Here is a 12,531-nt window from a genome sequence, read left to right as displayed (position 1 = left end):
TTTTTTTCCCTCTACACATTGTGTGTGTTTATTTTGAGTTTCATTTTTTCCCCATTTAACCAAACTCTTCCCTCCTATGCTATCGTGTTTAGGTAACAGTATTAAATTTCATGATAACGGAACAAGGATTACGCGAACAATTGCTAGCGATTGTGGTGGCACACGAGCGTCCCGATTTGCAAGAGAAGAAGGAACAATTGATTATTGAATCCGCAAGGAATCGTGATGCATTGTACACTATTGAATCCAAGATATTAGAGGTAAGTCTCTCTATTTTGCTTCTCTCTTCTTTACTATTTCCTATTTTCCATTTTCCCTACACTCTGCTGTGGAGTGTGTGTCGTCTAACATTGCTTTATAATAAATGTTTTTCCGTTGAATGCTTTTGGTAGTTTTTCTTTCTTTTGGTTTTTGGTTTTGCTCCAGCGATTCAATTAGAGTCGAACAAACAATTTATGTTTTTTTGCGTGGCCAATGACAATTCAATTAACTGGAAACAAAACGTTTAAATCTGCAACTTACTTACGTTTGCCAACTCTTCCTCAGGTACTATCCACCTCCGAGGGCAATGTGCTTGAGGATGAGAATGCCATCAACATACTTTCCTCCAGTAAAATACTATCCGAGGATATCCAAGAGAAGCAGGTGATTGCTGTGGCCACCGAGATTGAAATCGATGCAGCACGACAGCAATATATACCCGTGTCCAAGCATTCGGCCATTCTATTCTTCTGCATCAGCGAATTGGCCAATGTCGACCCGATGTATCAGTATTCGTTGGCCTGGTTCATCAATCTCTTCGTCAACACCATACTGAAGGCACCCAAGTCTGCGGTGCTGGCCGAGCGTCTAAATAATCTCAATGATTACTTTACCAAATCCATCTATACGAATGTCTGTCGTTCGCTATTCGAAAAAGATAAGCTGGTCATCTCGTTGGTCATGTGTTTGGGCATACTTGTTTCACAGGGTCGAGTGGCCAAAGATGAGTTGCTATTTTTCCTCACCGGCGGCATAGGTTTCAAGAGCATCATACCCAATCCCTACGCTGAATGGTTACCCGACAAAGCTTGGGCGGGAATTTATCGTGCCAGCGATCTCGATGGGTAAATGAAACTCATTCTTAGAGTAACCCTTACTAATTGCATTTTTGTAGCTTAAAGAACTTGCACCTTAAAATTGAAGATAATGCTCAGGCTTGGCGTGACTATTATGATGCTGTTAATCCTCAAGACTTGCCCTTGCCCTCGCCTCATGATAAAGTTAATGACATGCTGCGTTTGATCGTGCTCAAGAGTCTGCGACCAGATAAACTGGTGCCTGCTGTGCGCGTAAGTTGAAGGAGCATGTAAAAGAGAGAGTAGCTTTATTTATGAACTCCTCATGCACAGGCTTTTATCACACACAACCTGGACAAGTCGTTTGTGGAGCCGCCACCCTTCGATTTGGGCGCCTCATTCGCGGATAGTTCACCGAAAATACCGCTGGTGTTTCTGCTATCAGCCGGCTCTGATCCCATGGCCAGCCTCTTTATGTTCGCCAAACAACGCAACATGTACGAGAAGTAAGTTAATTAACGTGAGTGCCTCATATTTCCGTGTCCATGTCGTGCGGTGTCGGCTCGTGGGCTTGGCCCATGGTGATGCGGCTGTGGATGCTCTGCTCTCGGATTGTGGGGGGGTTGGCTTGTTTTCGATTAAGCGCGACATGTGCGCCTTGTAGCGATATGTGTCTGTTTTACTCGGATGAGACGACATGTGACGAGGAGACATCATCAGAGTGGGGGTAGCAAAGACCAAAGACACAGCAACAGCGACAGCGACCATGCTTGTGTTTTTGTCAAGTGCCCTTTTGTTGTAACTTTAAAGCGAATTTATGCTAAACGCGTTTGTTTGCCTTCTTCATCTGCTTCTTCTACTTGTGTCGCCTAGATTGAAAACCATCTCGTTGGGTCAGGGTCAAGGACCGCGTGCAGAAAAGATGATCACGGAGGCAGCCCGTCATGGGCAATGGGTCGTATTGCAGAACTGTCACGTCGCCTTCAGCTGGATGGGCGACTTGGAACGCATATGCAATGACACCACACTTACGGATGGTGCCCACAGTGACTACCGTCTGTGGTGTACATCATATCCGAGTGCCGTGTTCCCGGTGTCGGTGCTGCAGAACTCGGTCAAGATGACAAATGAACCGCCTAAGGGATTGCGCGCCAATATGCATCGCTCGTTCACATCGGATCCCCTGATGCGGGACAAGTTCTTTACGAACGCGTTCCTCTTCTCGGACTCGGCTAACAAGTGTTGGCTGCGAGGCGTATTCGCCTTGGTCTTCTTCCATGCTGTTGTTCAGGAACGACGCGAGTTTGGGCCACTTGGCTGGAATATTCCCTATGAGTTCAACGAATCGGATCTGAAGTGGGTTTGCTTAAATAGTTTACTATATTTGCTATTATTTATTATTACTTTTTGTAGGATATCCCTGTTGCAGCTGAAGATGTTTATAGCACAGAGTCATAGCATTCCCTTTAGAGGTCATGTTTATCTCACCGGCGAGTGCAACTATGGTGGGCGTGTCACAGATGACAAGGATCGTCGTTTGATCTTGTCGTTGCTGAACATGATATACAACAGCAATACCATCGAGCAGGATAAGTGCGTGATGGGTTTGTCTTTATGTTTAATTCCGTTAATAACTTAGTTCTCTTTTAGCTACGCTTTGTCTCAATCGGGACAATACTGCGTGCCGCTAAGTCCAACCAAACTGAACTCCATTGAGTACATCAGCACTTTCCCATTGAGTCCACAACCCGAGGTTTATGGACTGCACGAGAATGCGGACATTAATCGCAATGTGAAGGAAACCAATGCGGTAAGCAGAACCTCATTGGTAAATTAATTATTCTAATACTCTGTCGACAGCTCATTAGTGGAGTGCTGCTCACCCAGACCGATCTGATGGCATCGGTAAAGGCCTCCTCGGCTGGTGGGGCTAAAGAGGATCCTGCGATTGCCATTTGCAAAGAGCTGTTGACGCGTCTGCCCGAGGAATTCGATTTGGATGAAGTGAGCAAAACGTATCCCGTCATCTATACGAATTCGATGAATACGGTGCTGCGACAGGAATTAATACGCTTCAATCGTCTGCTATCGTATATACGCAAGAGTCTAGTTAATGTGGGCAAAGCTGTCAAGGGACAGATTGCCATGATACCCGAACTGGAGCGAACGCATGCCTCCATGATTATAGGCAAGTTGCCGGCGGATTGGCTGAAAAAGAGCTATCCCTCGTTGAAACCTCTGGGTAGCTATGTCACCGATTTTCTAGCCCGGTGAGTGTTGTTGTTATTATTGTTGTTGCTGCTGTTGTTGTTGTGGTTGCTGTGTGGTTTGCCTCATTTCTATTTTAAGAGCAAAACCATCAATGAATGGTTTCATTGTATGCTCTGAGCTACTGTTGCTTTTGCTACTACGTCCTTTGCTTGCTGCAATTGTGCAAATATAATAAATGTGTTTGGGTGTGCCGCATTCATATATCGCAGCACTCCTTTCCCTCTCCTTTTCGTTCCCATCGCTCATCCTCAACTCCATCCTGTTGCCGTTCAATATTGTTGCTGCCATTCATGGCAAAAATCTTATTTGCTATTGACATCAAAGGACGATGAAGCTGTGTGTGTGTGTGTGTGGTGTGTGTGTGTATGATTGTGTGTACAGAAGAGAGAGATAGAGAGAGAGAGCTCATGCTCCTGCCACTGCTTTGTGCACTCGCAACCTTTTGTTGTCAAATATTTAATATTTATTAACAAATTGAAAAATAAGATAACTCATCTGTCTGCACATTCTGCCTCCCATAGATTGGCCTTTTTCCAGTCGTGGATCGAGAACGGTGAACCAAATGTCTACTGGATCTCCGGCTTCTATTTTACCCAGTCCTTTATAACGGGTGTGCTGCAAAACTATTCGCGCAAAAATCGCTTCCAAATCGATATGATCAACATTGAGTTTGCGGTTACCAAATTCGAAACACAAACCGCACAAGTTGCTGATATTGGTGCCTACATTCGGGTAAGTGTGTGAGCTGTGAGGGGGGTCTGAACTTAATTTTAAAACAAATTAATTGCGAATGACCAAACGATAACACAATACATATTTTATCGACCGTTTGTTTTGCCAACTCTTCAGGAACAAAAAGAGATAAATGATGAGACAAAGTTTATACAAGTAAGAAAGACACAAAGTTTCAAATATTTAAATTTATTTTAATTATCCATTTGAGTTTCAAATTGATACCGCTACTTTTTTATAGATACTTCACTTTGTTTCAGATTATTATTGCTACGTTTTTTATACGTTATAAATTCACTTTATAATTATTCCAATGAAATATTTAAACGTTTCACTTGACTTAAAATTATTGGTGCTACTTTAAATTTACCGCAGACTGTGCAACTTTTATTTATCACCCATTAATTCATTTTATAATTACTCCATCGAATTATTCAAGCGTTTTTAAATCCCAATTATAAAATTGAAGCAGTTTATTGTTGAAATAAGTTTCACTTTCCGAACAAGTTATTGTTCACATTTAAATTGAACTTATTTATTAATTCATTTTTAAAATTATTTTAAGAAAAGGCTAAACGCCAAGTATAACTAAATGATTTCATATTAGTTGAACACTTTTCTCATTTGTATATAATATGCAAGCAAGTCTTTAAGACTGTTTCTTTAGTTAGTTTTTTATTGAGCACCTTATGTTATGTTAATTTATTATTTTTTTTAGTTTACTGTTAGATACTTAATGTAAATTAGTTTCACATTTTTATTAATTTTATCACTTTATATTAAGTAATTTCACATTTTATCAGTTTATCACTTTATGTAATTATCAATTTATTATTTAATATTTCTTGTTAAATAATTATATATTTTTATAAACACTCCAGGGTATTTTCATAGAGGGTGCTCGTTGGAATCGCAAGACCAAAGAAGTCGATGAATCATTCTCGAAAATATTATTCGATACTCTGCCCGTAATCTATCTACGCCCGGTGCTAAGATTACCAGATGAAATCCCACGGGGAAGCGGCGGTGCAGAGCCAAGTCCGATATATGATTGTCCCGTGTACAAGACGAGCGAACGTCGTGGTGTCCTCTCCACCACGGGCCACTCAACCAATTTTGTGATGTACCTGCAGTTGCGATGCTCCCAGACACCGATGCATTGGATTAATCGCGGCACAGCCTGTCTCTGCCAGCTCGATGATTGAAAGTTGACCCATGGGGCATATCCTGGACGTTCGACTCCAACCGGGGAACGGATGTGCCACACCATGCGTCGATTTTTATACGTTTTACATTGGGCCACGGGGAACCGAAACTGAAACTGAAACTCAGCATGGACTGGGGGCGACTACTGGTTGCCTGCCTATATTTTTATGGATATACGTATAGAATTAAACTGGAATCAAGAACAGCAGCAGCAACAGCAACAGCGACTGGACCTGTTTGGAACACCATACATATGCTGATATTCTACTATATATGTTACGTATATATCTGTTTGATTCTTGCTTTACTTTTATTTGTTGCGTTTGCGTCAGGAAACGCCGAAAGCGAATTCTGCCCACCGATTCTATTTATTTTTGTCCGTTTTTCCGCATAGGAAGAACGAAGCAATGTGCAATGCGCAGTGGCATTTTGATGATGATGTTGATTGCCAGATATAAATTAAATATGCAGAACTCTGTAGAGCAATGGCTGAATATATATTTTTTATGTGTGCGCCATTTACAAAATGAATAAATGACAAAATAAACCAGGAGCATGTGTTTTTTGCTCCACCTGCTGTGCGACAATGTTATACGATATCTTTATAAACTGGTTGTAAACATTAAAAGCATATCTTAAATTTGTAGATAACAATACGCATAAGTAGAATTCTACTTATGTGTCAATTTAGAAAATATAAATAGAATTGCCAAGGTCTTCCATCCCGTCATATCCTCAACTTAAACGAGATCTCCATCGATCGACATTCTCCCATTGTCTAAGCTAATGGAACGCACATGGAAAAAATAATATAAAAGAATACAACAGTAACAAAAGGCAACACACACAACAAAAAAAAAAAAACTGATCTTAACATTCTAAGACGCCCACATGAGAGGGGATGATGACGATGATGGAGATGAAGATGATGATAATCGGTTTTAGCATTTTGATGAGATTTATTGCGTGCTTTGTGTACAATTGGAGCAGCAGCGGCAAATATAAATTTAAATTTGAATTTAAATTAAACTTTGCCACGAGCAGATAAGCATAAGCATATTGAAGAGGCATATTTCAAAATATTTCATAACGATCGATACGTTACTCGAGTAGATCTATTAAATCACCCCGCTATTAATAGATGCCTAATGTGGCGTAACCGAAAATAGCAACACTCAAGAGCTCGCGTCCATCATGGCACACACTTTCAATCCCAACTGCCAACTGAGCGTTGGCCTTAAGCGTTTTGATCAAGAGTCGCCAAAAAACAAATGAAATACAAAAAAAATATTTTGAAAAATGAAACAAATTGAAAGAAGTAACAAAATACACCACCTGTCCATCAGGCCGGCTCTAAATGAAGAAGCGAACGTTGTTCAACAATGACAACAACGACAACGTTTTGCGACAACGATACAACGACAACTTCCGCTTGCAATTACCACGCGAGGAGGCATTGAAAATCTACCAACTAAAGCGATCAATCGACAATCGATCGACCCCTGCTATTCATATGCAATAATGTCTGTATAATGTGATACAAATAAATTGAGACTAGCGAAGCTCACGGAGCCCTCAACTATTGTTGATTCTCTGCCAAAAGTCTCGAGACAATCCAAATATCGTCGTTGCCGCCACGTTCAACATTTCTGTTGTTTGAGAAGTTTTCAGCTTTAGTTTTTAGTATTTTTATTTTTATTTTTTTTTATTTCGGTGGAATCAAATCAAATGTATTGTTGACTTTCGTTTTGTTTTATATATATGTATTTGTATTATTAGTTTTTTTTTATGGTTCGCATCATTTGTTCATTTGTTTTTATACATACCTACAAACATATATGGTAAATAGGCAAGCGTTAGATACAGAGGAGGAGTACAATTGATGTGTGCTCTCGGCTTGAGATACTTTTGACAATAGCAACTAGACAAGACAAACCACTAAGAGCGGCTAATGCCGGCCATCAATGGAGATATGGCGATCGAGATGAAGATGATGAAGAAGTGGCCCAAACATAGATCGACATAGACAACTCGACAACGAGATCGCGACGCCGCAAACTCAACTATACGTTGCGTTAGTGTTAGTTGCCGCATGGAGCAGTAACCGGTTTCATTTTGTATCGTCTCCAAAGTGAATGGCACACAGAGCTGTGCTTTTGCTGCTTCTGCTGCGGCTTCTGCTTCTGCGAGAACTTTTTCGCAAAATCTGTGTATAAATAGTGTCGTAAGGTCTGGTTTGAAATCAGAATCAAATTTGGATTAATCTCATAGACACGCATCGTCTAGGAGCATCTTTGAAAATGGTTAGTTCACCATCCTCCAACCGGATAACAACTCAACCACAGGACTAACCCCTACAAATTAACTCAACAATACTCATCGTCCAACCCTCTCTTACAGAAATTCTTCGTTATTGCCTTCGCTGTGATCGCAGCTGCTGCGGCCACCTCCATCTCCACGGAGTACCTGCCCCCAGTGGACAATAACCTCGAAGTCGTCGCCGAGTCGATCGATGCCCCAGTCGAGCAGGGTGTGCTCAGTGATGATGGCTACCGTTACAAGACCGTGCGTCGCCTGAAGTTGCGCCACCGTCGTGATGTCAGCGAACTCCCCCTCGAATACCTGCCCCCTGTTGAGGCCGCCTCTGAGGAAGTCGCTGTTGAGACCCCAGTTGCTGAGGATGGCTACCGTTACAAGACCGTCCGTCGTGTGATCCGTCGTCGTCGTGATGTGAGCGAACTCCCCCTCGAATACCTGCCCCCAGTTGAGGCTGCCGCTACCCAGGAGGTCGCTGTTGAGGCTCCCGTCCAGGAATCCGCCGTCCTTGCTGATGATGGCTACCGTTACAAGACCGTCCGCCGTGTGATCCGTCGTCGTCGTGATGTCAACGAGCTCTCCAACGAATACCTGCCCCCAGTTGAGGTTGCCGCTACCCAGGAGGTCGTTGCTGCTGCTCCCGTCGAGGAATCCGCCGTCCTTGCTGATGATGGCTACCGTTACAAGACCGTCCGCCGTGTGATCCGTCGTCGTCGTGATGTCAACGAGCTCTCCAACGAATACCTGCCCCCAGTTGAGGTTGCCGCTACCCAGGAGGTCGTTGCTGCTGCTCCCGTCGAGGAATCCGCTGTCCTTGCTGATGATGGCTACCGTTACAAGACCGTCCGTCGTGTGATCCGTCGTCGTCGTGATGTCAACGAGCTCTCCAACGAATACCTGCCCCCAGTTGAGGTTGCCGCTACCCAGGAGGTCGTTGCTGCTGCTCCCGTCGAGGAATCCGCTGTCCTTGCTGATGATGGCTACCGTTACAAGACCGTCCGTCGTGTGATCCGTCGTCGTCGTGATGTCAGCGAACTCCCCCTCGAATACCTGCCCCCAGTTGAGGCTGCCGCTACAGAGGCCGTCGCTGTTGAGACCCCAGTTGCTGAGGATGGCTACCGTTACAAGACCGTCCGTCGTGTGATCCGTCGTCGTCGTGATGTCAGCGAACTCCCCCTCGAATACCTGCCCCCAGTTGAGGCTGCCGCTACTGAGGCCGTCGCTGTTGAGACCCCAGTTGCTGAGGATGGCTACCGTTACAAGACCGTCCGCCGTGTGATCCGTCGTCGTCGTGATGTGAGCGAGCTCGCCAACGAATACCTGCCCCCAGTTGAGCAGACCCCCATCATCGATGTGCCCGCTGAGCCCACCATCTTGGCTGATGATGGCTACCGTTACAAGACTGTCCGTCGCCTCAAGCTCCGTCGTCACTAAAGTCCCACACTAATTACCCACCCACCTCCTCAGGCTTTGAGATTGCCAGATGCAACTGAATTGCTCTGTCGAACTCAATTGAACTTAAGATAAGCGTATTAGTCAATGATAACGAGTTATGAATAATTCGAGTACAAAACCGAAACAACAATAAAACATTTTTTAAAAAACAAAAGCAATTTATCTTTTATCCTCCTTATCTTCCCCACATTGCGCAAACTCGAAACCCGCCCAACTTAATCTTATCTTATCGTTTCAACGATAACACCTCATTGATAAGATACGCTCACCTGTCGCTCGGCAAAATCGTGCTCAGGTTTTCAGTTTTAGTTTTAGTTTATACTTCGACAAGCAGTTTGCCCCATATACGAGACGCAAAAAGTTTATTTCAAAGTTGCGAAATCAATCTATCGAGTGAATATGATGTGGCCGAAAAAGTGTTCCACCTACTTGGTGATATGTCTGGGTAAAGTTTTGCAAATTGCTAAGAATGTCTCAAGTTTTGAGCGGAAACAGTCTAAAGTTTGATGCGATATAAAAGTATTTGTGAGCTTCTTCTATACGATTCTTAATGAATTGAGTGCGAATTAGTTATCAAACGGAGTGTTTGTGTGTGTGTGTGTGTCATCAAATGAAACTGTGAGAATAGAGTCCACAACTTCTCTACACAACTTGAGCAAACTCTACACACATTAAAAATGTAAGAGCAGACTAGAGTTTAAATAAAGCAAGATAGAAATCTGTCGTTGAGCTAAAATGTGTGTCCAAAATGATTTAATTTCGGGCAACAAATAAATTACTTATCGTTCGTCGATATTAAAAGGGTTCTTGAAATAAATCTTAAATCAGAGCGATATTTTTCAAAAAAAAAAAATTTATTGGCAATGAGACTCAAAAAAATGTATGTGCTGGATGTGTCATCAAGTAGAACAACGAAAATGAATTCCACAACTAGCGGAAACTCTACAAAAATGTGCGCTTATCAGTTGCCTTGTGTTATGACCAACATTAATACTGATAAACTTGGTTTACTCATCGGTGTCTCAATCGTACTATTGTTTGTAATGAGTAACCCCCTAAATATACATAAGTGTAACAGGTTATATTTGTGTGGTCTTTATGTGTGAAAAACAGAGGAATTTTCAATTGTCTTAAATTAAATTTTAATTAGACTGTCTAAAGCAACCCCAAAGACTCCCACATTCATTTACATTAAGCAAGATAAACAGGAAAAACTGCTTTATAAAAGTTAATATATAAACACATTTAGTTGCACTCTATTTGAAAATGTAATTTCACTTTGGAATGGCTTATTTAATTTTGACAATTATATTTTAATTTATTCCATAAATATTTTATTTGGTTAAAGCTGAGTGTAATGGCCCATTGCTAATACCGGATGTGGCCCAAGCACAGCAATAATTATTTCAACGTATAAATTATGAAATATGGAAAAACAATTAGTTTTCGGTTAGCGGTCGAGTGTCCCTTCGATGGGCTGCTTTGGCCAAGCGATTTGTTGATTTTGCTATTGAAATCGATAATTAAATTGATAAAATTCAAATTTACAATGTTAAATGTTAAATGGTTAATGTGGCACTAACCTCAAACATCGACAACATCAACACAGCAACAACGAAATCGATGAGAAATACGTTTGAAGCAAAGCCTGAGAATCAAGAGAAGATAATCAAAACTGACATCCGCAATGGAAACAATGGCAGAACATGCCATAACAAAGACCCCCCCAAATGTTCCTCCCCCCTTTGCTCTGAAGCAACTTCTCAATCGCTCAGGTTCCCTTGGTCAAGTGTTTATCTGATTTATCATCGAACTTGGCGCGCGCTGGCTTTTGTTTTTTGTGGCTCTGTTGTTAAATATTTTCTTAATAATTAATTATTAATATTTAAACAACTCTTCGGACAAATAACAAGAATGTCAGCTCCATCTGTTTGATGAATGGTTAACGTCGATTTCAATGAGTTCCGTTCCGTTTCGTGCTTCTCGCGTTTATTTTTTTGTTTGTATTTTTTTTGTTTGACCAATTCGATACGCTACGATGTGTGATGTGATCCGATGTGTGATATGATGTGATGCTCCGTTTGATAGCTTAGCTTTTAGCTTAGAGACCACACACGATTCGTTTTGCGTTTTTAGCTATTATTAATTTCTTTCATTTGTTTTGCTTCGTTTTCTTTACAGTTCTGCTTGCTTGCTTCATGCAGGAAACTGAAGCCACACGACGTGTTAATCGCGGTCGCCGCACACTTACTCGCAACTACTTTAGTAAGTTTATTTTTGTATTGTAATTTGATCGTTTATGATAATTAACAATTTGTCATGCTTTTAGCTGGACTTGCCATACCCGGTTGGGCTGTGGTCACCTGTGTGGCTATTGCAGAGCTGCTTTTGGGTGCTGCCCTCTACTTTATTATGTACAAGTTCATCTTGGACAAGGACCCCGATACAGCAACAACTTATACTCCAGCAGCTACACATGATCCCACACCCAGTGTGCAACACACAATTACACCAGTGCAACCAGCACAGACAGTGCATCAGGTGCAACCTGTGCAGCCATCGCATGCCACAGAAATTGCCTAAGTAGAAGGTTAAGCGGAAGCAGAACTTGTCATTGAGCAGTTAACATTTCCAACGAAAATTCCGATACATATACATATATTAATAGTTATATAATTCCATTAGGCCAGCGCAGAACGTAAATTCATTCCGTTTTTTTATCAATCAATCGAATAAAATCTTTATTTGTTACAAACAAAATGTAAATTATTTTTTTTTTTTTTGAGCGATTAATCGCTCCAGTATTTAATGGCTGTGTTTTGGGCGGGGTTGATGGCGTGGCTTTTGATATTTTTATGACGGCGATTTAGAGGCGCCGACTTGTGATCCAGTTTGTCGTCTTTATCTTTATTATATGTATCTTGTCGTCGACAGACAGATTGAAAGTTGTCTAACTATAAATCGAAGCGCATTTTGTTGTCAGCTGCAAACAGGTCTTAGACCAACTTGTTGGCTCACACACACAAAGTGTGACAGACTTTAAGGCTGAGCTAGTAATTGCATTGGGGCTTGCACAATTTGTTGCATACTTTTGAGCGTATCGAGTAAATACTCGAGTGTTGGCACTTTAGCTTTTTCACAGCTAAAATTAGATTTTAATATCAATAGCGAGACATTGTATAAACAGGCTGTAATTTGAATTAGTCTTCAACTATGTTGCGGTAAGTGGAGTTTGTGCTGCTGCAGCTGTTATTGATGCTACTTGCGGCATACACTTAACTTGGTACTTGGCTTGGCAAACGAGGCGAAGCGACGCAAGTTGTCCGCTTTGCGCTGACAAATCGAAATTTATTATAAACGCAATTGAAAAATCCCCCAGCGGCACTTGAGCTCAAGCCTGATGTTGCATAGCTGCCATGGCAGCCAAGTAGCCTGTAAATGCCAACAATTGCCGCAGCGCAAAGCTTTGCTATAGTAGCGACAGCAGGCCAAT

The 12,531-nt window shown here is 41.9% G+C and overlaps 3 protein-coding genes across 3 annotated transcripts in view; all 3 read left to right on the top strand.

Moving 5' to 3' along the window:
• The window catches only part of LOC132789388 (dynein axonemal heavy chain 3), a 41,557-nt gene extending 35,491 nt beyond the window's left edge, over positions 1 to 6,066 (top strand). The window contains exons 44-53 of the mRNA XM_060797363.1: positions 93 to 260; positions 547 to 1,106; positions 1,157 to 1,331; positions 1,392 to 1,564; positions 1,932 to 2,414; positions 2,472 to 2,651; positions 2,709 to 2,868; positions 2,919 to 3,328; positions 3,851 to 4,061; positions 4,943 to 6,066. Of these exons, the coding sequence (XP_060653346.1) occupies positions 93 to 260; positions 547 to 1,106; positions 1,157 to 1,331; positions 1,392 to 1,564; positions 1,932 to 2,414; positions 2,472 to 2,651; positions 2,709 to 2,868; positions 2,919 to 3,328; positions 3,851 to 4,061; positions 4,943 to 5,266 (2,844 nt within the window). The 3' untranslated portion in view covers positions 5,267 to 6,066. The remainder of the gene's footprint in view (positions 1 to 92; positions 261 to 546; positions 1,107 to 1,156; positions 1,332 to 1,391; positions 1,565 to 1,931; positions 2,415 to 2,471; positions 2,652 to 2,708; positions 2,869 to 2,918; positions 3,329 to 3,850; positions 4,062 to 4,942) is intronic.
• A 1,415-nt stretch (positions 6,067 to 7,481) lies between these two features.
• LOC132790313 (uncharacterized) lies at positions 7,482 to 9,182 on the top strand. Its single transcript, XM_060798804.1, has 2 exons — positions 7,482 to 7,570; positions 7,668 to 9,182. The coding sequence occupies exons 1-2, from the start codon at positions 7,568 to 7,570 to the stop codon at positions 9,015 to 9,017; spliced, it is 1,353 nt and encodes a 450-aa protein (XP_060654787.1). The 5' UTR covers positions 7,482 to 7,567; the 3' UTR covers positions 9,018 to 9,182.
• Positions 9,183 to 9,353: 171 nt separating this feature from the next.
• On the top strand, positions 9,354 to 11,798 carry LOC132790015 (uncharacterized). The gene is made up of 3 exons (XM_060798423.1): positions 9,354 to 9,483; positions 11,220 to 11,303; positions 11,368 to 11,798. Exons 1-3 carry the CDS (start codon positions 9,438 to 9,440, stop codon positions 11,619 to 11,621), a joined length of 384 nt encoding a protein of 127 aa, XP_060654406.1. The 5' UTR covers positions 9,354 to 9,437; the 3' UTR covers positions 11,622 to 11,798.
• The last annotated feature ends 733 nt before the right edge of the window (positions 11,799 to 12,531 follow it).

The sequence above is a fragment of the Drosophila nasuta genome, chromosome 3, assembly GCF_023558535.2.
Source record: "Drosophila nasuta strain 15112-1781.00 chromosome 3, ASM2355853v1, whole genome shotgun sequence".
Classification (NCBI taxonomy): Eukaryota; Metazoa; Arthropoda; class Insecta; order Diptera; family Drosophilidae; genus Drosophila; species Drosophila nasuta.
This window is presented reverse-complemented; position numbering and strand designations above follow the sequence as displayed.